Genomic DNA, 25,647 nt, shown 5'->3' with positions numbered 1-25,647 from the left:
CATTACTAGGTTTACCTGTATGCTTTGTCTTATTTCCAGATGGAAATCTTTCTTCTTGTGGTTCACTTGCCAGGATATGTCCTCAGGTGATAATAACTTTAATGTACTTTCTGCCAGTTTCTATTTCATCATGTTACCTCTTGTGCTTGAGGGTTCAACAAATCTAAATAAATAAATAAATAAATAAGGAAACAGAATTGCCGTGTCAGAAGCATTTGGTGGCAGAGGGACAAGGGGTAAAGGAGCTAGTGTTTTGTTTGTTTGTTTGCTATTACACTACTAATAATAGCAATAATAAAAAAATTCCAAAGCCTCAAAGACAAATGATTTCATTTTATTTTATTTTTTAAGTTTGAAGTATTAGTTGATGTTAGACAAATGACCAGAGGCAGGAAAGGTGATCAAGCAAAATTGATCCTGTTTGTGTTGTCTCCAGATGTCATTACTGCCTGATGTCTGACATTTCTTAAAGCGCCTCAGAAGCAACAGCTATATGATTCTGTTGTTCTCCAAGGCATTTGGGAGTCAGGTCAATGTTCATTTGATTTCAGACTGTGAAGGCTAAGGCAGGGAGATTATCAAACATTTTGTGCATTGCACATAAAACAGATGGGGAGCTTTGCATTTTCAACTCTTTTATCAGAGAACAGCTTTTATCATCTAGACTAGGCCAAGCTGTGCTATTTGTTGAGTACAAACAAACTTTCAGCTGTTTCATGCAGGTTTTTGGCTAACTCATCTATGTGCAAGCGTATCTGGGATATGATCTCCACAAACCATAACAGGCCTTTGCTGCACTTGGTCACCATGGAGGTGCAGCATCAAGCCCAGTCCCCTTGCTGGGAATCTTAGTGACTTCCTGGGTCCATGACTCTGGGTATCCTGATAGGATTTTAATCTTTTTGAAGTTAGCCATCCTTCATGTTACTGAGGAATTCTTTGCAGCAGGTAATGAGGAAGTGGGACAGTTTGCATGAGTTTGTCAATCTGTGAGAATCTTGTACCTTCCTCCAGTTAAAAGAAGGGTGTACTCTTAGGATGATGGACATGTTGGCTGGAGGTACACAGTAATTACTCAGATAGTTCTTGTACTTCAAGCCTTGCCATTAAGGTGATTCTCCCTTTCTACTCTGCTCTCATGAGACCCGGAGCCCAGTGTTCAGCTCTGGGGCCCCCAGCACCAGAAAGCCAGGGATCTATTGGAGTGGGTCCAGAGGAGGACCACAAAGATGATCAAATATCTGGAGCAACTCTCTTATGATGAAATTGTAAGAAAGTTGGGATTGTTCAGCCTGGAGAAGAGAAGGCTCCAAGGAGACCTTATAACAGCCTTCCAGTACTTACAGGGGGCCTACAGGAAAGCTGGGGAAGGACTCTTTGTCAGGGACAAGGAGTAATGGCTTTAAACTAAAAGAGGGTAAGTTTAAATTAGATATAAGGAAGAAATTCTTCACTCAGAAGGTGATGAGGCACTAGATCAGGTTGCCCAGAGAAGCTGTGGATGCCCCATCCCTGGAGATGTGCAAGTCCAGTCTGGATGGGACTTTGAGCAACCTGGTCTGATGGGGATGGAACTGGACAGACTTTAAGGTCCCTTCCATCCTAAACCATCCTATGATTCTATGATCAATACAGGATGGTCATTTCAGCAGTTTGAGATGACCTTAGAATCCTAGAATCATTAAGGTTGGAAAAGACCTCCAAGATCATCTAGTCCAACCATCCCCCACCCACAAATATCACCAACTAAACTATGTCCCTAAGCACCACATCCAACCTTTCCTTAAATGCCCCCAGGGACGGTGACTTCACTACTTCCCTGGGCAACCCATTCCAATGCCTAACCACTCTTTCTGAGAAGAAATTTATCCTAATTTCCAACATAGCCCCCCCCTCCACCCCCGCCCGCCTTCCCCCCCAGTGCAACTTGAGCCCATTTGCTCTTGTCCTATTGCTAGTCATCTGAGAGAAGAGGCCAACCCCCAGATCCCCACAACTTCCTTTCAGGTAGTAATAGAGAGCAATAAGATCTCCCCTGAGCCTCCTCTTCTCCAGACTAAACAACCCCAGTTCCATCAGCTGCTCCTCGCAGGACTTGTGTCCCAGGTCCTTCACCAGCTTAACAGCCCTTCTCTGGACGTGCTCCAGGGCCTTGATGTCCTTCTGGTAGTGAGGGGCCCAAAGCCGAACACAGTACTCGAGATGCAGCCTCACCAGAGCAGAGTACAGGGGGATGATCACCTGCCTGGCCCTGCTGGCTGCACTATTCCTGATCCAAGCCAGGATGCCGTTGGACTTCTTGGCCACCTGGGCACACAGCTGGCTCATATTCAGGGGAGCATCAGTCAGCACCTCCAGATCCTTTTCCTCTGCATAGCTTTCCAGCAACTCTGCCCCAAGCCTGTAGCGCTGCATGGGGTTGTTGTGGCCAAACTGCAGGACCCAGCACTTATCCATGCTGAACATCATCCCATTGGCCTCTGCTCATTGACTCAACCTGTCCAGGTCCCTCTGCACAGCCTTCCTACCCTCCAGCAGATTGATACTACCCCCCAACTTGATGTCATCTGCAAACTTACTGAAGGTGCACTCAATTACCTCATCCAAATAATCAATAAAGATGAGTAGTAAAGATGGAGTAAGAAAAGAAATGACTTGAAAATTTAAGAATAAAACCATGAGTAAATGAAGTCATTAAAGATAGTTAAAACTTCTTAAGCAATATTTTCCTTTGGGGACATCCAAAAAAGAGTTCAATAAGAAGCAATTCCAACAGCAAGGAAAGTGAAAACTGTGTGGACCTCAGTTCAGCACAGTGCTTAAGACTGTTCTCTAAGTACACTGAAACAGTCTTTGTTACTGGCAATATTTTGAATACTGAAGTCTACCAAAAAGTTAAGTACCCTGCTGAACTGGGACCAAAGTAATACTGTTACCTGCAGTTAGATGGACTGTTAAGGTATTTTGTATTTCATGCTATTGTCTTTTTTTTGTTGTTCTTGTTTCTATGTAAAAGTAAAGAAAAAAATAAAAATTATTTAAAAAACATTTGATATGAAAATTGCTAGGATCTTAAAAAAGTTTTAAAAAACATTTTAAAAATGTTTTCAATGTTGATTATGTCAAATGCTGTGATGGTTTTACTCGAGTGGGCAGCCGAGCTCCACCACAATCGCTCTCTCACTCCTCCCCTCCTCAAAGAGGAAGGGGGAGAAAAGACAACAAAAAGAGCTCGAGGTTTGAGATGAGAATGATTTAATTAAAGGGAAGGGGAATGGGGAGAAAAAGAAACAAAAGAAACAAAAGAAATAACAAGGCTGCGCGGAAGCACAGAGAGAAAGGAAAAAAAGTTATTCTCTACTTCCCATCAACGAGCGATGTTCGGCCACGTCCCGGGAAGCAGGGCCTCAAAACGCGTACCGGTTGTTCAGGAGAGACCCTCCTCCATGAGAGGCCCCCTTTTATTGCTGAGTGTGACATCAGGTGTTATGGAATGGTTGGTTTAGGTCAGCTGCCCTGGTGATGTCCCCTCCCCATCAATTGCCCACCCCCAGCCTGCTGGCTCTTGGGGGCTTGGAGGGAGTCCTGATGTTGTGCCAGCACTATGCACCAATAGACACAACACTGGAGTGATACCAGTGCTGTTCCAGCTACGAGTGCAGAGCACAGCACTGTGTGGGCTGCTGCAGGGAAAGGTGACTCCATCCCAGACAGACCCAACACAAATGCATACAAAATATTTCTCAGATTTTTATTTCTTTATTTGCAGTTTATCTGTAAATCGCTGTAAGAAAATTGGGACACAAGAGGAGGAAAGAAAATTATATTTATGTAGACAGCTTGCATTCAGATTTATTCCACCAAATGAGTTCAAAAGCCACAAAAGTCAGGTTTAGTTGCTACAACAACTGATCTTTAACTACAGCAGCACTAGTGGGAAACATTAGTGGAGTAGGATTTCAATTGGTCTGAAACTATTTTACAGCAATATTACTGCCTCTGACTTTTAGATGCAAAGTTAAGCCATTGTGATGTAGAAGTTTTGGACTAGAACTTAGAAATTACTAAACTATTCTTATTTCCATTGTGCTGAAAATACACTAATAGCTACTAAAGCCCATTGGATTTAACAGCACACACATTTGTACAACCATAAATACATAGACCTGTATGTAAAATTGCATGTCTATATTGTTCTTATTCTTCTAATATAAAATACTTTTAAACTGAACCACTCAGTTATCTCAGTCATTTGCTGTTAATGTATTAGAGGTTTTTAAACAACCCATTGGCAAAACTCCAACAAAGCTTTATAGAAACTATCCTGTACTAAAATTTATCTAAAATATTAAATATTTTAATGTTTCATAGGAGGGCAGTAATCAAGTTAGATAGATGTAAAAGGGTGATGCACTGTTAAGTAATTCTAAAATTCTCTGCTGGAGACACAGTGGGATATTCCCAGCTGATCTGTAATATCAAATTATAAAACATAATCTTACTGGTTGAATTATTTAACATTTACTTGATTGATAGCAGTACTTATTTTCATAGAAATAAATATGCATTATAAATAGTCACATAAAGAAACCTGGAATGCTATTTTTCCTATAAAACATAAGGGGGTACCTGGGACAGCTGTGCCTTTGTATATGAACTGTATAAACATTTACTTGTTTTAATTGCATCAGCATTCATGAAACTTTGAAATTAATTCATAAAATTCATTTAGAGTTCTTTGTTCATGCTTTGTCATTATTGTCTTGTCCTGAAGTATTAGGACATGTCCATAGTGTTTTTTCAGAAATAATTGAAAAGTTCATTCTAGGTATTACAAAAAGTCTTTTTTTTTTTTTTTTTTTTTAGTATGATAGTGGGCTTTGATTGGAGCTGTAGTATATCAAGCTGTGGTGGGTTTGCCCCAGATGGCAGCCAGACACCCACACAACCTCTCACTCACTGCCCCTTGGCAGGACGGGGGGAGATCAGAGGAAGAATGAGTGAGAAAGCTTGTGGCTTGAAAGAAAAATAAGGAAGTTGCTCACCAATTGCTGCCATGGGCAAAACAGGCTGAACTTGGGGAATTTAATTTAATTTACTGTCAATCACAGAATGGCTGAGGTTGGAAGGGACCCCTGAAGATCATCTAGTCCAACTCCTTTGCCAAGCAGAATCACCTAGAGCACATTGTGCAGGACGGCATCCAGGCAGGTTTTGAATATCTCCAGAGAAGGACACCTCACAACCTCTCTGGGCAACCTGTCCCAGTGCTCTGTCACCCTCACAGTACAGAAGTGCCCCCTCATGTTCAGCCAGAACCTCATGTGCTTCAGTTTGTGACCATTGCCTCTCAACCGGTTGCTGGGCCCAACTGAAAAGAGACTGGCTGCATCCTCTCAACACCCACCGCTCAGATATTTATAACACATTGATGAAGTCTCCCCTCAATCTTCTCTTTTCCAGGTTAAACAGGCCCAGTTCTCTCAGCCTGTCCTCATATTACAGGTGCTCCAATCCTCTAATCATCTTCATAGCATTCCTCTGAACTCGCTGTAGTAGTTCTATGTCCCTCTTGTACTGGGGAACCCAGAACTGGATACAATCCTCCAGGTGTGGCCTCACCAGGGCTGAGCAGAGGGGGAGGATCACCTCCCTTGACCTGCTGGCAACACTCTTCTTAATGCAGCCTTGGATACCATTGGCCTGCTTGGCCACAAAAGCACATTCTTGGTTCATGGTCAGCCTGCTGTCCACCAGGACTCCCAGGTCTCTCTCTGCAGAGATGCACTCCAGCAGGTCAGCCTACAGCCTGTACCGGTGCTTGGGGTTATTCCTCTGTAGGTGCAGGACCCTGCACTTGCCCTTGTTGAACTTCATGAGGTTCCTCTTGGCCCAATCCTCCAGCCTGCTGATGTCCCTCTGAATGAAAGCACAGCCCTCTGGGATATTAGCCACTCCTCCGAGCTTTGTAAGCATTTACTTACTGAGTTGGGTACTGAGAAACAAAAAAGAGTTAGGGACCTCTCTTTTCCTTAGCTCAGCTTCATTCCAGGCACTTCACTTCCCTCCTTGCTGTCAGTACAGGTTACCTGCAGTCCCTTCAGTGAGGTGATGGGAGTGGCATGGGAGTCTGGGGGCAGGGCTTAGTATTTTCTCTCTGGTCTTCCTTCTTTCTCACTCTTTTCTTACCATTGCTGTGTCCTTCTTTTTCATTTCCTCATCTCCAGCATGGGTCCTCCATGGGCTGCAGTCCTTCTAGGGGAGTACCTTCTTCAGCTTGGGCTTGTCCACACCCTTTGGGTGGTGAGCATTCTTTTCCATGGGTACCTCCTGCTATTGTATCCCTGGTGATGCCTCCTTTCTCTCTCCTTGACGTTTTCTGCCCTGTATGAAATATTTTCACAGGTGCCACCAAAGTGGCTGTTGGGCTCTGCTGGGTTTAGCTGTGTCCTTCTGTGGGGCTGTTGTGGGGCCTGATAGAACCATCAGTGGCTGGCACGGTGAAGCCCCTGACCTCCCCCCGTAGCAGCCCTGCAGCCCCCCACTTCCAAACCTTCCCCACAGGCCTCTAATGCATGAGTGAAAGTAGAAGCTTATTGCAACTATTCTAGCTGTAACCATTTTCACAGCTAGGGATCCATTTTATGTCCTAAAACATAAGTGGGTAATCATTAGCTATTCGAGTTGATGAAGAATTGGCTAATTACTTTATTTATCCTCCCACTTTAAGTCTTCCACTTTGCAGTGAAGCAGATGGTGCTGAGCATGTTGCGAGAAAATACAAGCAGCTGCTCTGGGTCAAATCAAAGGTCTACTCAGACCATTACACTAAGTACGAAGGTGGACAGTACCGAATGCCTGTGGATGGAGTTTTCAAGGAAAGAAAGAGTTACCTGTTCCTTGTTATATACAGCTAATAGGTTTCAAAATTTGCACTAAATTAACCTGTTCATTTGGTCAGTTGAGATATTTTCTGAAATATGCCTTTGAAGGGATACTGTACTTTAGTTAATACTTTTTTTGAGCATCTAAATTGATATACAATTGATATACATCAATCAAAACAATATTAGGGGTAGGGGTAGGGACATGGGAGGGAGAAGCTCTAAAGTTCCCTTTCTTTACCTTCACTCTGCAAAAACTCAACTCTCTTTTCAGAAGGTTTTTTTTTTTTTTTTTTTTTTTTTGGTAGGGGGGCAGTTTTTGCCTTAGGCTGTTGAACATTTTGTTTTCTTTGATTCTTCATCAATGTTTTTAAGAAAGTTGGTCAAAAATGTACCCAGGGTATATTGTGTAGGTTTTCATGCTTTTTTGAAATAAAATATTTTGTACTAAAACAGGCAAATCTTTATGATTTTTAATGTTTTGCTTTTATTTTCTTTTCTATCAGCAAAAATTGCTAAACTTGAATTGATTTTTTTCAGTTAGTTTGGGCCCTTCTATTATTATTTTTCAGTTAACTTTGATTACAAGCATTTGGGGTCTTAAAATTAGTTACTAGTAGACAAAAAGAAAAAGATTACAACACAGTAAAGGACATACTGTTTAAGGCCACTTGTTTTCTACCCTTGTCCCTAATACCATGTAGGTTTCAGTCTCTCTCCTCTCACCTCTCTCCACAAATACTAATTATACTACTTCCTTTTAGGAATCCATTTGTAAGAGAAGGTGAGGAATTGAAGAGTATAAATGTTCAGTCTGGTATTTCATCTTCTATATCTGATATTTCCATTTTATCATGATTTCCTAGCAACTCTCGGATTCAGATTTGTGTTAAAGCTTCTTTGGTACAGGGTGACATCTAGTTCCAGAAATTCTGTGCAATGTCAGTCTTTGTGTGAATTGTCTCAGTAGACAGCCCACACATATGCTACATCCTCCTCCCCAAAAGATGCTGTCACTAAAATCCTGACCTTACTGAAATCTTCAGGATTTCTGTGGGCTCTGTATTTTATCATAAGTATAACAAACACGTCTGTTCCCTGATGGGTGGAAGTCCTATCATTTCTGCAGCATGATAACACCTCCCATAAGTGCAGGGAAAATATACCCAAACAGGTGAAGAGGTAACTCAGTTGTACAACATCCCTTTGGCAGTGGAGTGGAATGGCATCCTTTGGGAGACACAAGAAATCCTTCACATCCTGTGGTTGTTAGGATAGTTTTTTGGATTTAGTGACATTAAAAAAAAATAAAAAATAAAAACAAACAAACAAACAAACAAAAAGCTCTGTTGCTTGATTCTTATGTTTTGTCACCAAAATCCTTGCAACGATTTTTCTCATGCCAGTTCTATTTTCAGTACCTATCTTCCAGGTTTTCCCATTCGTATGAATATATTTTGGCTCGGATTTTAAAGGGGTCTGAGAGTTAGGTGACTGCTGCAACTGAATCTAAATATATGAAGTTCTCTTTAGGTTTTTGCTTATTTGTTTTGATTTCCTCTGGGGAGAACCAGCAGTGAACAGTTTAGTCCTAATTTATACAAGAGGAACATTTTAATTTTTACGTGTGTTTTCACTTCTGAATAGTGTAACAACATCTAGCTAGGCAGTTGTGTGATTATCCCAAAGTGAAACATCTGTCTCAGTTCTAATCTTGCCCTCCTATCCTTCCAGTGGCGCTTTCTGATTAACTTTTTATTCTTAGGATAGTAATTTGTACCAGAGATCTAATTATGAATTTTATGTAACACATCCAAAGTCCTCCTTTTGCAAGTCTGTCTCACCTCAGTACCCCTAACATTGCAGCTTTCAGAATGAAGCATTCTGAAATGTCTGATATTTCAAGCTATCTCTTCTGGTTGAAAACAATTTCAGCTATTGAGAACCGTGAGCAAGATTCATTTCATTCTTTTGTCCCGGTAAGGAAAACTGTAACATACCTCTAAAGTAAGACATGTTTTTAAATTGAAATTCTGAGCGTTAGGTTTTTTTCAGCGGGGGAAGATGGCTAAATTGAACTTCTCGAGTTGAAAAAACTTGGATCTCTGACCTCAGGTCTTCTGGATGGTTGTTTTTCCAACTGATGAATGGGTGAGTGGGAAAGAACAGCCTTTAATAAAAGCTGGCAATTTCTGGGAAGAAAATGGACAGTTCTGTATGTCTGGAGTTAAAAGATGGTGCTGACATTTCTATTTTATCATTTTAAGGTTTGCTTGGAGAAAGAGATAGCTTATATTAAATATAATTCTTATTTCTGGAAAATTATGTAATAGAGGTAAAGCTTTTAAAAGAGGAAATATTTATCAGCTGCATTAAAAAATATAAATGGGTATTACTGCTTATCACTGAATGGCATACAGTAATATGCTAGTGTGCATTGTGTATGAAATAAAATAATTAAGTTGACGTATCTGTTCTATGTTTATATCAATATGGGTTAATAATTTCAATCATATTTTACTTTACATTCATGCAATGTGCTCTGGAAATATTTATTTTCCCATATGTAGCAGCAGATGCAGGATGAGGCTTTCTGTGGCTGGGTTAGGTGAGCAAGATAGGGCATGCTGTAAAGGAAAGAAAAAAGAAAATATTATTTTTATTTCTTCTGTGTATTTTCATTTCATGTGAAATGTAAATTTTATGGGGTATTTCTATCAGGAAATGCATGTATATTGTGCAGAAGAGATATATATCTGAATGATTAAGTATATTATCAGCAGTCTGAAGAATTATGTAGCTACTAATTATATCAGTGCCTTCACTACCTTATGGGCAGGTGACAAAAGCTGCTTGGATCCTTGTTTGTATATGAGTAGAGAGCGTAAACTATAATTGAAAGACGTTTCAGAATGTGTCACAAAGCATATAGTGGCATGTGAAGGATGGGCTGACTTTAACTTTGGAGTCTCTTGATTTCTCCTTGTTACAGCTGCCCTAAAAAAAAAAATTGGTGCCTCCTGCAGATTCTGTGTTCTTCTTGCTGTAATATTTTCTATGCCATTTTTCTCCCATTTCTCTGAAGCACACAATGTTCCCATTTCTCGTCCTCTCAACCAAACATTTATTTAGTATCAGGGTCAGGTCTGCAGCAGGGATTTTATATGTTAGTGCTCAGAATTGGTACACCTGCCTGTGAAGTTGGTTACCTTTTCGAAAGGACCGTCAGATTAGGTGTTAATTATCCCCAGACCTCCTATGGCGAAAGTCAGGATTTACAACAGGCTGAGAGTGGTGAGGGCGATATTTCTGCCAGGCATCATGATTTATTGGGGGGGGGGGGCACCCAGTTTTACGGGCAGAACGAGGTGGGGGGGAAATGTTAAAAATTTTCTGTTTAAATTGGAGGGTGGAATTGGTACCTTAAAAGATGGGGTAGGAGGAGAGACAGCATCTGTCCAAAGTATTCTTTAGTAGAAGGCTACCTCTGCTTGTCAGTCATATGAGATAGATGTTGTTTTTCACAGATGAGTTTGAAGCACTGTTGTGCAGACACACACACAAAAAAATCTGTCCCTAAAGCTGAATATTTTGAGGACTGCACTTGTGGATTTGGATGCCTGCGTTCTACCCGCATCCTGCCTTAAGCAGCCAGTTCCTTTTATGTTTCTAAATGCATGCTTAATCCTCTTCAAAGGTGTTCTTTCCTATCATTTGATGTATAGTGCATAACTTCCACTGCGTTCTTTATCAGGACATGTTTTCTTATTAATTCCTAACAGTAATCAAAGCTTGTTTTTGAAAGTCTTTTCCTAGAGCTTTTCCAGTTATTAAAAACAAAGAAACAATACTCCAAAATGTAAGACACCCAGAGGCATTTATTATTATTACTATTACTATTATTATTATTATTTTATAACAAAACTGACTTGACATTATGAATCATTTAATATTCCAGTGATTTGGGGAGATCATGTAAATGCATGAAAGGTTGCTGTGATATTTGAAGTTCCTCTAATTGATTTGCAAACTCATCTTCTCAATCTTAGTAAATCGGTTATGATAGTTTTTAGGTTTTATGTCTCTGTGCTTGTTACATTCATTGTTCGATACACTGACAGTGAGAGGTCAATGTTGTCTCTGTGTACAAGAAAGGTTGTTTCATTTTCTGGGTAAGTGACTTTCAGTTGCACATGTTCACACAGTACATCCAGAGAGCACAGAGCTCTCCCAGTCCTGCCCAGATCACTGTAATTAATGTGTAAGAATAGTAGCATCCTAGATTTTTGAGTCTCACAAAGAAGAAAATATGTCTTCAAATCAGGAACTAAAACATAGCTTATATTCAAGGAAGACTCATATTTCAAAGTGGGGCCTTATGCTGTTTTTTTGTGACTGCTTCATCAGTAAAATATGCCATGTTACTTGCTGCTACATTAGTCACTGTTATAGTTTCCCCCATCTATTTTAATTCAGTTTTAGGTAATCAGTTTTTACTCTGTGTTTCTGCATCCATTCTAGCCGAAACAACACTGTTTAGAAATGACAGAATGTTAAAATGTTTAAAATGTAAAGATGGGGAAAGACCTCATAGGTCATATTGCCCATCTGCCAAAATGTGACTACTGCCTACAGTATGCATTTTAGTGCTTAGTCTGAGTTTATACAAAGGGTTTTAGGCAATAAGGCTTTTATTTCTCCTCTGGGGAAATTACACTATAGTTTGATGAAATTGCCACATAGTTGTAGCAGTGTGTTAAATCTACTTGCCTGTCCTTGGCATGAAATTGAAAAATATTCAAATGTTAAAAATATTCAAATATTTGTTGAAAAACAGGAAAGTATGATTTTGCTGATTTTAAGTGTTTCTCATCATCATTCTCATCATAGATTTTTTGTAATTTCTTCCTTTTGTTTTTAGTCCAGCTTCTTAAGTCTGTCTTTCTGGTATTTGCACCCTAATGTAATCTTGTCAGGTTCACAATGATGCTCTTCCCTTGATTATTTTTTGTCAAGAACTGTGTTCAGTTTTTGGTTGGCCTATAATTTTGATTTAAGTAAAGTGTATTTCTATGGTCCTTTATAACTTTTTTGAAAGACTGTCAGTCATGCTGCACCCTGCAGTCATGTTGTTTGTGCTTCTTAGACTTATAATAGCCCCCAGTACTTTCTTTACTTAAGCAATGCCATGCAGAAGAACCCCTTTTATGGCACTCTTAGTACTTATCTCACATTCACTCCCTTAATATGGTTCAATTATTCTACAAATGTGTGGTGCCTTGCTCTGTTGATTTTGTGTTTTGAAAATTTTTGGTAAATGCTATTTCTAAGAATTAAGAGGTTGATAGCAATAGCATCTCCATGGACTATAAGTTAGCAGAACAAGGTGTAGCTTTCCTTCTTTGGGGAAAGGTCCTCAATGAAAAATAGTTGGTTGCTACTTGATGTGTTTCTGTCTGTACACAGGACTTTAACTTTCCTTGTGGCTGTGTATTCCTTCCACTTTCTCTTTGTTTTCTTTGCTACTCAAGACAACATTTTATTAGTAAGACTTCTGTTCGTTTACTTTCTTCTGCTGTTCCAGTCTCACCTCCAATACATGAGTTGCAGATTTATCAGAAACGAGGATGAATAAAGAAAAGACACCAAACAAATATCTATTCTAAAATGAAATTTTGGAACAATATGGGTGTTGCAGGCAAAGCAGACTCAACTTGGTTGAATTCAACTTTATTTCCAATTAATAAAACATTTAATTGCTGAGATTAGTATTGAGAAACAAGACAAACAGTGGATGTAACACTAAGGGAAGACATCTCTCCTCTCTCTACCCCATTTCAGCCTCACTCCAGACGCCTCTCCCCTGGTTAACACCACAGGTTACACTCAGCCCCTCAGTGAGGTGATGGCAGTGCAGAAGGTTGTGGCCTGGCCTTTGCAGTTCCCCTTTGGAAATTGGGCAGCCTCGGCCTCTCCCCACAGAGCCTGGCCTTGCTGCCTCCTGCTGCCATGGCCTTGCCCTATACAAGGTGGAGGGCAGGTGTAATACACGTGTCATGCTTTAGTAGGACATATTCCTTTAAAGAGCCACTGGGATGTAGAAGATTAAATTAAACTACATCCAAAGAAATTGGACATCTTTTCCCCTTGGAGCTATATAATGCATTTTATTTTATTTTATTTTATTTTAGCTATGAGGGAAATTTGACCTAAAAACTAAAAGAAACTGGTATGAATGTGTTTCCACATTCTATTCCGAATCAAGATCACATCATTTTCAGTTTTCAGTAACAACCATGTGGCATTACATGGCATCACGAGGGGCATCCTCCCTCTGCTCAGCAGCCTGTCACATTCCAGCTGCATGCTACAATCTGTGAAATGACAGAAAAGTGGCAATTTTAGCACGCACTGAGCAGCAAGTCATCCACAGAGCCAGTCTCTGAGATGGAAGGGCCACAGGGAGAAACCTGAGACAGAAAATGGTTGGCAAGCCCTATAGTGAAAAAAGGAATAGTTGTAATTTAAGATAGTATTTCTCCATTGAGAAATGTATTTTATGACACTTAAGGCAAAGTGTTGTAAAAAGCCTGAATTGATCTGAACCCTGAGTATCTTTGCTTTTTACAGTGATGTTTTTTAATTTTTGGATAATATGAGTGTGGTGGTCCTGCACAGATTTAGGATTAGAAACAAACTGTTTACAAGCACATATATGGGATTATTTTATTTTTTTTTATTATTTTTATTCATCATTTAGTGATTCTGGGACATGAAGGTACACTATGGGACAGCAATTAAAATATTTTCAGAGGTTTTAGGTTAGAAGTTTACTTCTGCTGACACAAAAAGCAAAACCCTGTGCTCTCTAGCACAGCCGAATTTGACCTTGAGTTTGTTGCAGATATTCAAAGTCAAAATTAATTCTTTATCTTCTCTTAAGTTCTTCTAATTATTGCTAAATATGCATTAGCTATGTGAAAGCATGTGGCAAAATAGCTTTGTTCCTGTACATGTTTAAATAGAATAAATGAGTTAAGATGATATGGACCACAGTAATGTCCAACCCTTCTCCTGGTAACTTCAGTGCTGAAATAGGATCAATGGTGATTTTGCTGATTTTCCTGTACTATGTGGAAACCTTTGTAAAACTCTAAAGAAACTTTCCTCTGTATTTCTTACTCTTTGTGTTCTATGAACACATTTGTCTGTAGCACCACTAAGTCTTGGTCTCTTCTATTCATTCCAAGCAGAGGTGGGTGCTCTTTGGCACCTGCTCGCTTATCACATTAATTTTGGGCTGCTGTACACAGTGCTCAGTGTCACTGATCAGCTCCTGAGGGCCAGTGTTTGGTTCTTTGGAATTGTCTTTATGTCATGATAAGCCTCCGGCATAGATATGGAATTCTGTTAATTTCCCTATTTCACATTAGTTTTATATTCATTTTTGTTGTTGTTGTTGTCTTCATCTGTGTTGTAATTTTTAGTCTATTTGTTTCTGTGTTTTTGAGGCTGGTTATAAAATTCGCCATGCAGCAATAAATTTTACGTTCAACTTGCAGGTACTTCAGGCTGTAAAAAGGTAACAAAATAAGATTTGAGATAACTGCTTTGTGAGCTTGGTCTGCCATGATTTTAAAGTAAACAGACATGCCACCGGCGATGCAGCCTTTGCTTTTAAAGAGAAAGGAGGAATATTTTCTCTCTCTGGAAGTAATTTCGTCTTTGTTCACAGCAAGGCTGAATCATGTACTGTAGCAGCATCAACAGAATGACTTAAAACTGGATGCATACTTTTGTCTGTGAGTGTATGCAGAGATGTGTGTATGTACGTGTTTTGTATATATGAGGAGAAAGAAAAGATTATGAAATAGAAAAAAAAAAGAAAAAAGAAAAATAGAAAAAGAAGAAAATAGAAAAATAGAAAAAGAAAAAAAAAAAAAGAAATAAAACAGCTCAAAAAAAGTCCCTCCTGTATCTGAAAACCTGCACTTGAGTTGCCTTGCCTCCATTAACCAGCTGGCTAAACACATGCATGCTTTATAAATATTGTCAGGAGAAAACTAAAACTAATATTGAGTAGAAACATACTAGCTTAAATTTTGATTCTGTTGAAGCAGATCAATGTTTTACCATTAATTTCCATTATGCAGGGACTTTCACCCAGAAATTTTTAGATCTGATAGATATAGCAGAATCCCATTAAAACATTTAAAATTGAAGGTACAATATGCTTTGGTAATTTCACCACAGAAAGTAAGTTAGATTACCTTTTAGCTTTTCAGTAGCATCACTGAACCCTTTGTTTTTGCAGTGTATATTTCCACTAATACTGAATGCAGTGTCAAGGCAGATTTTTCAAATGTTTCCTCTTCTTTTAAAATTGTAATGAACACTACAAACTCTGAACAAAATGTATACATTATCAGATGTCAGTTTTGATGATAATACACTTATAAAAAGACCATATGGGATGGATCTCTATTTTTGCTCTAAAGTTTCCAGATCCAGACTTAGGAACATAACAGAAACTGGCAATGCTTGCATTGGTTAAATCTGTTATTTTTTTAAGTGATGAACACATTTAAGACAGAGTTTGGGAAAATTCTGAAGTACAGCGGAGATCAGATCAGAGGATAGAACAGAGATCTAGGTAACGAATGTTTATGGGCCATTCACTTTCCATGAACGTGTGCTGAAGCAGTATTTCTAAATACAGGATTTAGGCCTAAATTTCTGTGCAAAGCTAGAGCACTGGTGTAAGACAAGTTGCATCAATTTCTTTTGTGAGTCAGTAGAGATGTGATAATAGGACCTCTGTGTGAGTCTTATTATGGCATTTGGCATCCTGGAATGAGACAGATGGATCCACTCTATCTACTGTTAGGAAGGTTATCACCTCAAAATTTAATGGGTAATAACATTTAGTTGAATGATATCTTCACTGGAAATTCAGATGTATCATAATTATCCCTCATTCTCTATGGAGCTTTTTCCATTGACATTTCTGTGTCCTTCACTGGATCAGATTTGGGCAAAAAGTTACTGTTACATTAATTATTGCTAATTCAAACAGCTAACGGGCAGTGTTACAGGTGAAACTTCAACAACTGTGGGTGCTTTCTTGTCATTCTGACAGCCTGTGGAACCTCATAAAAATGTTAGTTTTTCCTTGGTCCTTTAGACATTTCCTTTAATGTCACAGCTAATACAATTTTAAATAGGAAATTACTCCTACAGTTTAAATAAAAAACGACATAAAACCCCAAGCCCCAAAATAATGCCACCATATTTGAAAGGAACTGTTTACCCTTAAATAGCTTTATATGAAGGTGTGTTATATATGTAGGTAGAGAAAGACCTCAAGGATTTCTTGAGGCATTTTTCTTCTATTCTTGACAGCTGCAGCCTTGCCAGCAAAGCTGCTTTTGACTTCTGTTTTATGTCCCTAAGCAGAGGTAGGATTGTTTACTGAAAAGTCACTCTTTAGACTATCAAAGAGGCTCCTGATCTTTTATATTTTCTTTTTAACAAAGAGCAAATGACTTTTTCTCCTTCTTAGTCTTACAGTTTGTATTTCAGTTGTAAATACGACAAAGGTTCTGTGTTCTGTGATCTTGAGGCTTCAGAGCATGCCAGAGAATTACTGTTTTGACATCTAAATTATCATTTAATCTTTCCTCCCATTGTGTGTCTGTGTGAATCTATTTCTTACAGTTGTGAAAGGAAACTTCTGAAAATATAAAATAAATTTAAATCAGTGTTAACTTCTAAAGGCCTCAAACAGTCTGAAATAGTATCAGAAAGATGCAAGGTGCTCTGTTCTTGTAAAAATATGGGGGCTGCTCCACTTTGCATTACTAAAACACATTAGCATTTTTGAAGAAAAATGGAGTTGCAATGGAATATTCCACAAGGTGTTTTAGAATTTAGGGCTGAGTACCTTGACAGACGAGTCCTTAACTCTGGCATACAGTCCATTGAATCAGGTCTCTGCAAAAGATGGTAATAAGTCACTGACAACTCCATTTACTTTTTAAATGGTAATGCATACACTGTTGTATTACTCAAAATTTCACCATCTGTTTATTTTGAGTTTACTTAAATATGATAATGTAGATTGATTGAGATTCATTCCTTAATAGAAAAATGAGCAATTGAGAGTTCTGACTCAAAGTCACAGCTAGGTGGATAGTTTCAAATTAAATTGGTCACATGCTTATTTTAATGTTTTCTGGTCAAGGAGTAATGTGCTGCACTCATTATTTTTAAAATGCCTCAGTTACCTTGTACCTATGTGAGTAGTTTCATGGTCTGATGTTGAGTACAGCGTTGCATAGTACCAACAGTTAAAATGAGGAGTTGTGCATGGTCCAAAAAGAATGACTCAATATAAGATGGATAGTCTGTAAAACCATGAATGCTCTAAGTAAAACCAGTCAAGCAAGAAAGGTAGAAGGAAAGTTCATTTTGTCTGAGGTATGAGTCATGTCACATACTTGTAGAGAATTTGGTAGCAGAGGAAATGTTCATGAACTAGACTGTGTGCCTTTTTGTTCTCTTTCTAGCTACTTCAAGTGCTTTTGCTGTATCTTTCTTTTAAGCTGTGCTTTTGGTGGAAAAACAACTAGACTGTCTGATTCGCTGCAAGCAGAACAATCTCATATATATTTGTGGAAGCAAAGTCTGTTGTGCTCGAGTCCTTTAAAGAGAAAAATAAAATCTTTCTCTTTTTTTTTTTTTTTCTCCCCAAAGCTATTCAAGTTTTGTCGCAGCTATGCCAATCTGTCACTGCAGCTGCCAGCTTGATGCCTTTCCTTCAAAGCACAGAGATGGCTCAGCTGAAAGCACTGCTTCTAGTCAAGGGCAAGAAAAGGGCCTATGAAGGGAACACTAGTTATAAGGCTGGTAGCCTGTACAGTCCCTGGTCAGCATAAAAGAATACTTACATATGGGTAGAGACTAGAGCAGAAAGGAAAGTGGACATGGAATGGGAAAACAGGATCATTCAATTCAGTACACTCAGTAAAATTACATCTTTTGGAAATTGGTCTGGATTTATTTTGCAGATGAAGAATTGTGAGTAAGTTCACTAAGGCCTCTGGCCATTTTTAAAATCTGATTGTGAAGTCTGAAAGCTCTTTGCATGCTACCTATCTTAAGAGAATGCTGTCTCTCATGAACTGATTATTATGGATTTTAATTAATCCTGCAAGTTAGGCAATTAGACATTTAAAACTTTTAAAACTCCCTACCTAGTGATAGATTATTTAGTTCTTGCCAACCATCATCTTTATTAAAATTTTGATCAAATTGAGCCAGCTTTGCTAGAGGTGTTTTTTAGCTGGGAAAAGTTAGCAATAGAGCAATTAAATGTCTTGTTGAAGATTTCAGAGCAGATCAAGGGACAGAGATAGGAATAACTTCATTATCATTGTCTTCTAGAAGGCCATTTCTTCTCACCCAGTCTCAAAAGTGGGTGGGTAGTTTATATATGTCTAGGTATATAGTGTGACAGATCACAGTAGGCTGAGATTCTAGAATGAGCCTAGAGTCTTTTTTGCATGCATTTGTTAATTTATGCACAGTTGGAAGTATTCTTGATGAGCTGATGAACTGCTATGTTGGATTTCTCAAAATTCTCCACAACTGAAGCAATATTTGGGTATCTTTTTTTTTTTTTTTTTTTTTTGAGCATTTGGTGAATTTGAGCATGTGACATGTTTTTAAGTCAAAGTAGATATAGCCCATGATCTCAGAAAACAAGATCCTTCTTGTAGACTGCTACTTATCATCTCTGGTTGTCTCTTGACCAATCCCTTGAGTAACTTCACTAAGATTACTGGACTGTTTTGATCTCGTTGTGTACTCTATGGTTAGCACAATATTTAGGGCTCTCTCCAGTGCTTGCAAACTGTCTTCTCAACCTTCCACGATTAAAACCTCCTGCTTTACTTGCAGTGATCTACAAATGTGACACAACTAACAAAATCAGAATTGTTTCCTGTAGTTCTATTAAATGCAGTGTTGTAGCTCAGGAGGTCAGTGTTCTTCAAATTACCATATGATAGAGTCCCCAGGACAGAATGTTGTTGGTTTTTTGTTTGTTTGTTTTTCCGTCCAAAACCAAGAAACAAGTCCAAACAGCAAACACAGAGTCACTATCTCACACACATGTGCATGCATGCATGAATACACACATGTGCATGCATGCACACATACACACAGTGGGTGGCTATAATTGCTATATCCATCTGGAAATATTGCTCTGTGAATCTTATGCTCATCTGTCTGATTGCGATGAATATCTTGGAAGGAGAAAATTATCATTGAAAGCTGAATTTAACTTTTCAATTAGTAAAGAGTACAATAAGCATTGTGCTAAAATGAACCCTGAATGGTATTCTTGCTTGAAAGACAGTTACTTACAGGTGCTATAGGAAGGCTAGGTAGGAAAGATGATGGGTCAGGGGAGGATCACTGATATTCAAAGGAGCAGCTTACATGCTCAGACTTGTGCTGTGTAAGGGGTGATGGGCAAGGTGAGAACCTGGGGTCAGGGTTAGGTAGGAGGCTAACAAGGGAAAGATCTTGGTAGGTACCACCAGGAAGCCTTGACAAGGATTTTGATGGACAGAGGGATGTGATTAGAAAAAGTCAGATCAGTTTATGAAGGCTAATTTGTGCCTTGCAAATCCAACAGCTTTCTATGATGAGATGACCAGCTCTGTGGAAGAGGGGAAAGTAGTATGTGCATTTTGCCTTGATTTTAGCAAAGCTTTCAGCTAAAATTCTCAGTCTTGTAGCCAAATGAGAGAGAGAGAGACTGGAGGGGTGTTCTAGAAGATGTGTGGGACACTGGCTGGACCACCAGGCCCAAAAGGTAGTGGTCAGCAGTTTGGTGGTCTGTGGTTTGGCTGCTGACCATTTACTTGTGGTGTTTTTGCTGAATTGACAATGGTGCTAGTGCTAATCTCGTCATTAATAACCAGAATGATCAGGTAGAGTTTTTAGCAAGGTTTTAGATACCATCAGACTGGGCAGAGGAGATGGTATACTAGCTATTTCAGTTGCTGTTCAGAGGGATCTCAACAGGCAGGAGAAATGAGCTGAGAGGAACCTCATAAAGTTCAGTGACAGTAGGCAGGAGTTCCTACACCTGGACAGAGTAAAACATGCAGCAGGCCAGGCCAGGCACAGTCTGGCTAGGCAGCAGCTTTTCAGAGTGGATGACAAGTTGCACATGAGTCAGCCGTGTGCCCTTGCAGTACAGCAGACTGGGCCACACTAGTAAAAGTCTCGCCAGAGGTTTGAGGGCTGGCTGCTTCCTCAGATCTGCGAGACTGCATCCAAAGTACTGTGCCTGTTCCTAGGCTTCCCAGTATGCCAAAGCATGTTGGATGGAGGATGACCAAGGTGTTGGAGCACAGAACAGGGGCTGGGTCTGGTGCACAGACTGTACAAGAAAAGGGTGGGAGAGCTTGGTTTGTTTGCCCTGGAAAAGAAGAGCTTTTGGGAGGAATCCAGCTGCTGTCTTCAAGCATATAAGGGGGATTGGATAGGGGGATTGTGATATTGGCTGGAAAGGAGATGAAGCCAGGCTCCTCTTAGATACTCAGAAGTACAAGAGCCTCCATACACAAGTTGCATTAGGGGAAATTCTGACCAGATATAAGAAAACTCTTCTTAGTGAGGAAGTTTGGGACTGAAACTGGGACCTAGCAAGGCTGTGAAAGTCCTGAAAGCAGTTGATCAGTGAGTGATTAGGAATAAATTCTTTACTCAGGTACTGGAGCAGGTTGCCCAGAAAAGGTGTGGATGCCCCATCCCTGGGAGTGTTCAAGGCCAGGCTGGATGGGGCTTGGGAACCTGGTCTGGTGGGAGGTATCCCTGCCCATGGCAGGGGGTTGGATCTGGCTAAGCTTTAAGGTCCCTTCCAACCCAAACTGTTCTGTGATTCTGTGAAAATTGCTATTCTTTTATGAAAATCTGATACGGATGTAAAGCTTTGTTCCTAAATTGAGTTAGAAGTAATCAGTATAGTATAGGAATGCTTTGGAAAATAACTTCTGAAAGATTGTTATTTAATGGATACTGTTTTTTAAAACAGTGGAAAGATACTTTCATTCTGAAGATTGAAAACTTTGTTTATATTTGGTATTATAGCTTTTCACAGTAAATCAAAATACAAAAAAGATAAAATCAATGAAACACAAAATTTGGTAGACAGTAGAATATTGTCAAAATTAATCTTTTTCTTCCTGTAGCAAAGGTATCAGTGTTCAAGTATATTGAACTCTAGAGTAGTGTAGGCTAAGATTATAAAAAAGTAACCTTGCTTAACCTTCAGTGATAATAGAGTTATATATCATTCCATATGCCCAAAGCTAAAAATATTATAATCAAATGACTTTCAGCTTTTATTTATTATTTCAAAGTGTCCAGTGTTATGGGGCACAACGAGAATAAATGTGTGTGTGTATGTGTGTTTGTGAAACATCTTTTCAGATACTACGCATCTTTAGTATTAAACTATACATTACTATGATAATGGATATTATATGTATTTTACTTTCAGTTTTTGCTTGCAGCTTGCACAGTGGTATAAAAATAATGGCCTTATCATCAGTGGCTTTTGTGCAATAATGTACAATTTCTTTGAACATAGAATTATCTCACAATAACTGGGAAGAATCTTACATAATTGAAAATAAACTGTGATATCCTCAAAACATTCAAATTATTGCGCTAATTAATATTATATTCTTAATTCAGGTTATGTTACTTAGGTTTGAGATCGTACAATCATAGAATCATAGGATGGTTTGGGTTTGAAGGGACCTTAAAGACCACCCAGATCAACCCCCTGCTATGGGCAGAGACACCTCCCACCAGATAAGGTTGCTCAAAGCCTCATCTGGCCTGGCCTTGAACACCACCAGGGATGGGGCATCCACAGCTTCTCTGGGCAGCCTGGTCCAGTGCCTCACTACCCTTACAGTGAAGAATATCCTCCTAATGTCTAACTGAATCTATCCTCTTTTAGTTTAAAGCCATTTAAAACCCTGCAGTGAGTATTTCACAATAGAAATATGACCGGTGTCTTCAATAGCACTCATGCACAAAAAGACCCTGCAGTTTCTGCAGCTTTAAAGTATAGGCAGTCCTTCATTGGCTAATATACAAATAGATAAATAGGACTAATGAGCTACTAGGCTAAGCATTAGTACATAGGAGTAGCTTCATGTGACATCCAAAAGGTCTTTGCTGACCAAGCAGGCATCAGTCAGGTGGAGAAGGGTTGCCCTACATCACTTGTTGTAGTGGGCTGACAACATGTTGGTGTTCCTCCTCCTGAGTCTTAGAGCTGTTATGAACTCCATCTCAGCAGTTCTGCCTCTGACATTTTACTTATAGTGTGTGGCTCTACTATATACTTTATCACAGCTCTGTAATTTTCTCCAGTCTGAACCAAGGTTATGCAGATGGGTCAAATCAGAGCTTGGCCTTCAATAACCACCACCAAACCCCAGCATGGGACGGGGAAGAGGTTTCAGGACATTTTGGGTTAATGGAAAGCAGCATGGATATGGGTTTCATCAATAAGCTAAAGATCAGGTTGTGCAGCTTTACAGATTCACAAAATTCAACATAAACTGACTGCACATGAAACAGTCAAGTTATACAGTTTTGATAAAAATATCATATTATACATGCATATACGTATACTACATAGTGATATAGATAAGTAGTATAAGCATACAAAATGTTGAGTTTTATATTCCAGAAAGATCAACTGATCATCTTGTTTTTTCATAAACACAAAAAGTGGACTTCTAAAGAAAGGGAAGATATAACCCTCACCCCCAAGATTGCCTAAATTGTAAATTGAATACATTGTTTCCTATAGTTCTACTCAAAAGAATGGATGTGATCCAAAGCCTATTGAACTTGAAAAGAAACAATGCAGTGAGCTGTGATTTGGAGGCTGAGAATCTATTTCCCTCATCCTAAATTGATTGAACAGAATCCAATGTTATATGCTGTTGTATGATGTGAGTCCTGCATTTTGGTCACAACGACCCCATGCAACACTGTAGGCTTGGGGCTAGAAAGTTGTTCAGAGAAAAAGAACCTGGGGGTGCTGGCTGACACTCACCTGAACATGAGCCAGAGGTATGCCCAGGTGGCCAAGAAGTCCAACGGCATCCTGCCTTGTATCAGGAATATTGTAGTCAGCAGGGCCAGGCAGGTCATCATCCCCCTGTACTCTGCTTTTGTGAGGCTGCACCTTGAGTACTGTGCTCAGTTTTGGGACCCTCACTACAAGAAAGACATTGAGGCCCTGGAACATGTCCAGAGAAGGGCTATGAAGCTGGTGAAGGCCCTGGAACACAAGTCCTGTGAGGAGTGGCTGAGGGAACTGGGGGTGTTTAGTCTGGAGAAGAGAAGGCTCGTTGGAGATCTTATTGCTCTCTACAGTTACCTGAAAGGAAGGGGTGGGGAGCTGGGGGTCAGCCTCTTCCTGCAGATAACTGGTGATAGGACTAGAGGGAATGGCCTCAAGTTGCAGCAGGGGAGGTACAGGTTGGAAATTAGGAGACATTTCTTCTCAGAAAGAGTGGTCAGGCATTGAAAAGGGATGCCCAGGGAAGTGCTGGAATCATTGTACCTGGGGGTGTTCAAGGAAAGGTTGGACGTGGTGCTTAGGGACATGGTTTAGTGGGTGACATTGGTGGTAGGGTAACGGTTGGACCAGATGATCTCGGAGGGCTCTTCCAACCTTAATGATTCAGGGATCTATGATTCTATGATTCAATGGGTAGATAGGCTTTTATATATATACTTTTAATTTAATTAAAAGTTGAAAAAATTAAATTTAATTAAATTTCAATATTAAAGATTTTCAGATTTTTACTTCTTTCTTTTTTTTTTTTTTTCTTTTAGGCAAGCCCTGCCCCTATAATTGTCAACACAGACACCTTGGACACAATCCCTTATGTAAGTATCAATTTATTATAATATATATAATTTGTTTATTTTTCCAAATAAATTCTAATCAGTATTGGATAGAAGTTATAAACAAATCTTTCAATTAATAGTCTCTTTTAAAGTAACACCGCTTATTCATTTCTAGAAGAAGAAATCAGGAATAATAACTGTACTCAGGTGAATTATAACATTATAAGCACGTAATTTGTAGTTGACACTTCAGCACATGAACTGTAACTTACTAAAACTAGCCTTTCTTTGAAAAAAATGTGATTTCATTAAGTCGTTCCTCTTTACTAGTAACAGAGAGCATTAATATTTCCTTTTTAGAGCAGCATACACACTTGTAGTTTATTAAGATTCTAGATTCATGGTATAATATTAAAATGATGCAAACAGCTCTTAATTTTTCTCTATATATCCCTTTTTACAGATAATAACTGTACATGACAAATAGCAGCACAAACTAGATGTTTTCATACGTTGTTATTAATGTATTTTTACAAGGCTTCTATTTTTATGGCTTATAATAAAAAGAATTTTACCTTAAAATAAATACATGTTTTTACTAAAGTAAAAAAATCTGCTTTTTGCTTGCATTTGATAATGATGTAATTGTAGAAATTAAAAGCAACCATAGTTGAAGGTAAAAGACAGAGAGAAAAACAAAGTGGATAAATAATAAGGCAAGTAACAGGCTTAAGTGATTGCATGCAAGAAAAGCAAGTAGTATGAAGTTAGCCAGCCAGTATCTAATCTATCTCCTTGTATATTCTTAGTGCTCTTTTTAAAGCTCCTAATTAATGTCTCTCATCTGTCGGGTGTTGTCCGGCTGTTTCTTATGGTTCCAATGTATAAATCTAATTATTTATCCACCTACACTATTCATTTACTGGTTTCTGTCTTACAAAAGCTTACTGATGAGAAGTTTCAGAGAGTTATCCTTGCCACCTTTGTTTCTGACAATTTATAAAACTTAGAAAATATTGTGTAGAACACTTGTAAAGATCATAGCCAAGAGCAATTTAGAACAATGACACTGCTGTAAAGCAGAAGAGAACTTAAACCCATGTTGGGAATTTCAGCCACTGGGAAGGGCAGAAAAGTTAAATAAAATTTCCCTGTTCACTTGCATCAAACTTTCTTAAACAATTTCCTAGTTTCATTTTGAAGTCTCAGTTTTCCTTCTTAACATCAGAACCATCTGCTGTGCTCTCACTTCCAATAGGTCTGGCTTTTCTTCTGTTTTAATGAGACATTTTACACTTACTGTTCTCTATGGTCCATCATGAAGGACATTGTGAGCCCCAGTTCTCATTTCCAGTGCTGGACCTGTGCCCAGGACAAACCACAGTTACAGTGTTAGAATTCCTACATACAAATGCATTACACTAGTGACAAGATGTTTGATCAATATGATTTATTCTTACAACACATTCTATTGATACTTAAACAGTTTTATACTACTTTTATACTAGTCTCCCTTTTTCTTATAAAAAAATAAAAATAAAAAAAGGCAGTAACATGACAAAACACATTCAAGAGAAATATTGACAGTAGACTGAAAAGTGCCTGTGGGCTGCTTCAGTCTCCAACGCATGATGTGAACTAGATAAATAAACAGAACGTACTTGTAAAAATAGACAATTCTGAGTTAGTCACCTTCTCTTACCCAGTATATGGGAAGATTTATGTCCCTTAAAAATGGGGCACAACAGAGCTTCCAAAGAGGGGCTTATTTAGACTAGTCAATAATAAATGTCAAGGTGAA

At 38.9% G+C, this 25,647-nt stretch overlaps 1 protein-coding gene across 25 annotated transcripts in view; it reads left to right on the top strand.

The window, feature by feature from the left end:
• DLG2 (discs large MAGUK scaffold protein 2) overlaps positions 1–25,647 on the top strand; it is a 1,027,745-nt gene that overhangs the window by 584,350 nt on the left and 417,748 nt on the right. For all 25 annotated transcript variants that reach the window (XM_035343430.1, XM_035343450.1, XM_035343455.1 and 22 more), the window contains one exon: positions 23,832–23,885. In XM_035343430.1, coding sequence (XP_035199321.1) covers positions 23,832–23,885 — 54 coding nt within the window. The remainder of the gene's footprint in view (positions 1–23,831; positions 23,886–25,647) is intronic.

Source organism: Oxyura jamaicensis, chromosome 1, assembly GCF_011077185.1.
Source record: "Oxyura jamaicensis isolate SHBP4307 breed ruddy duck chromosome 1, BPBGC_Ojam_1.0, whole genome shotgun sequence".
In the NCBI taxonomy this organism is placed as follows: domain Eukaryota; kingdom Metazoa; phylum Chordata; class Aves; order Anseriformes; family Anatidae; genus Oxyura; species Oxyura jamaicensis.
This window is presented reverse-complemented; position numbering and strand designations above follow the sequence as displayed.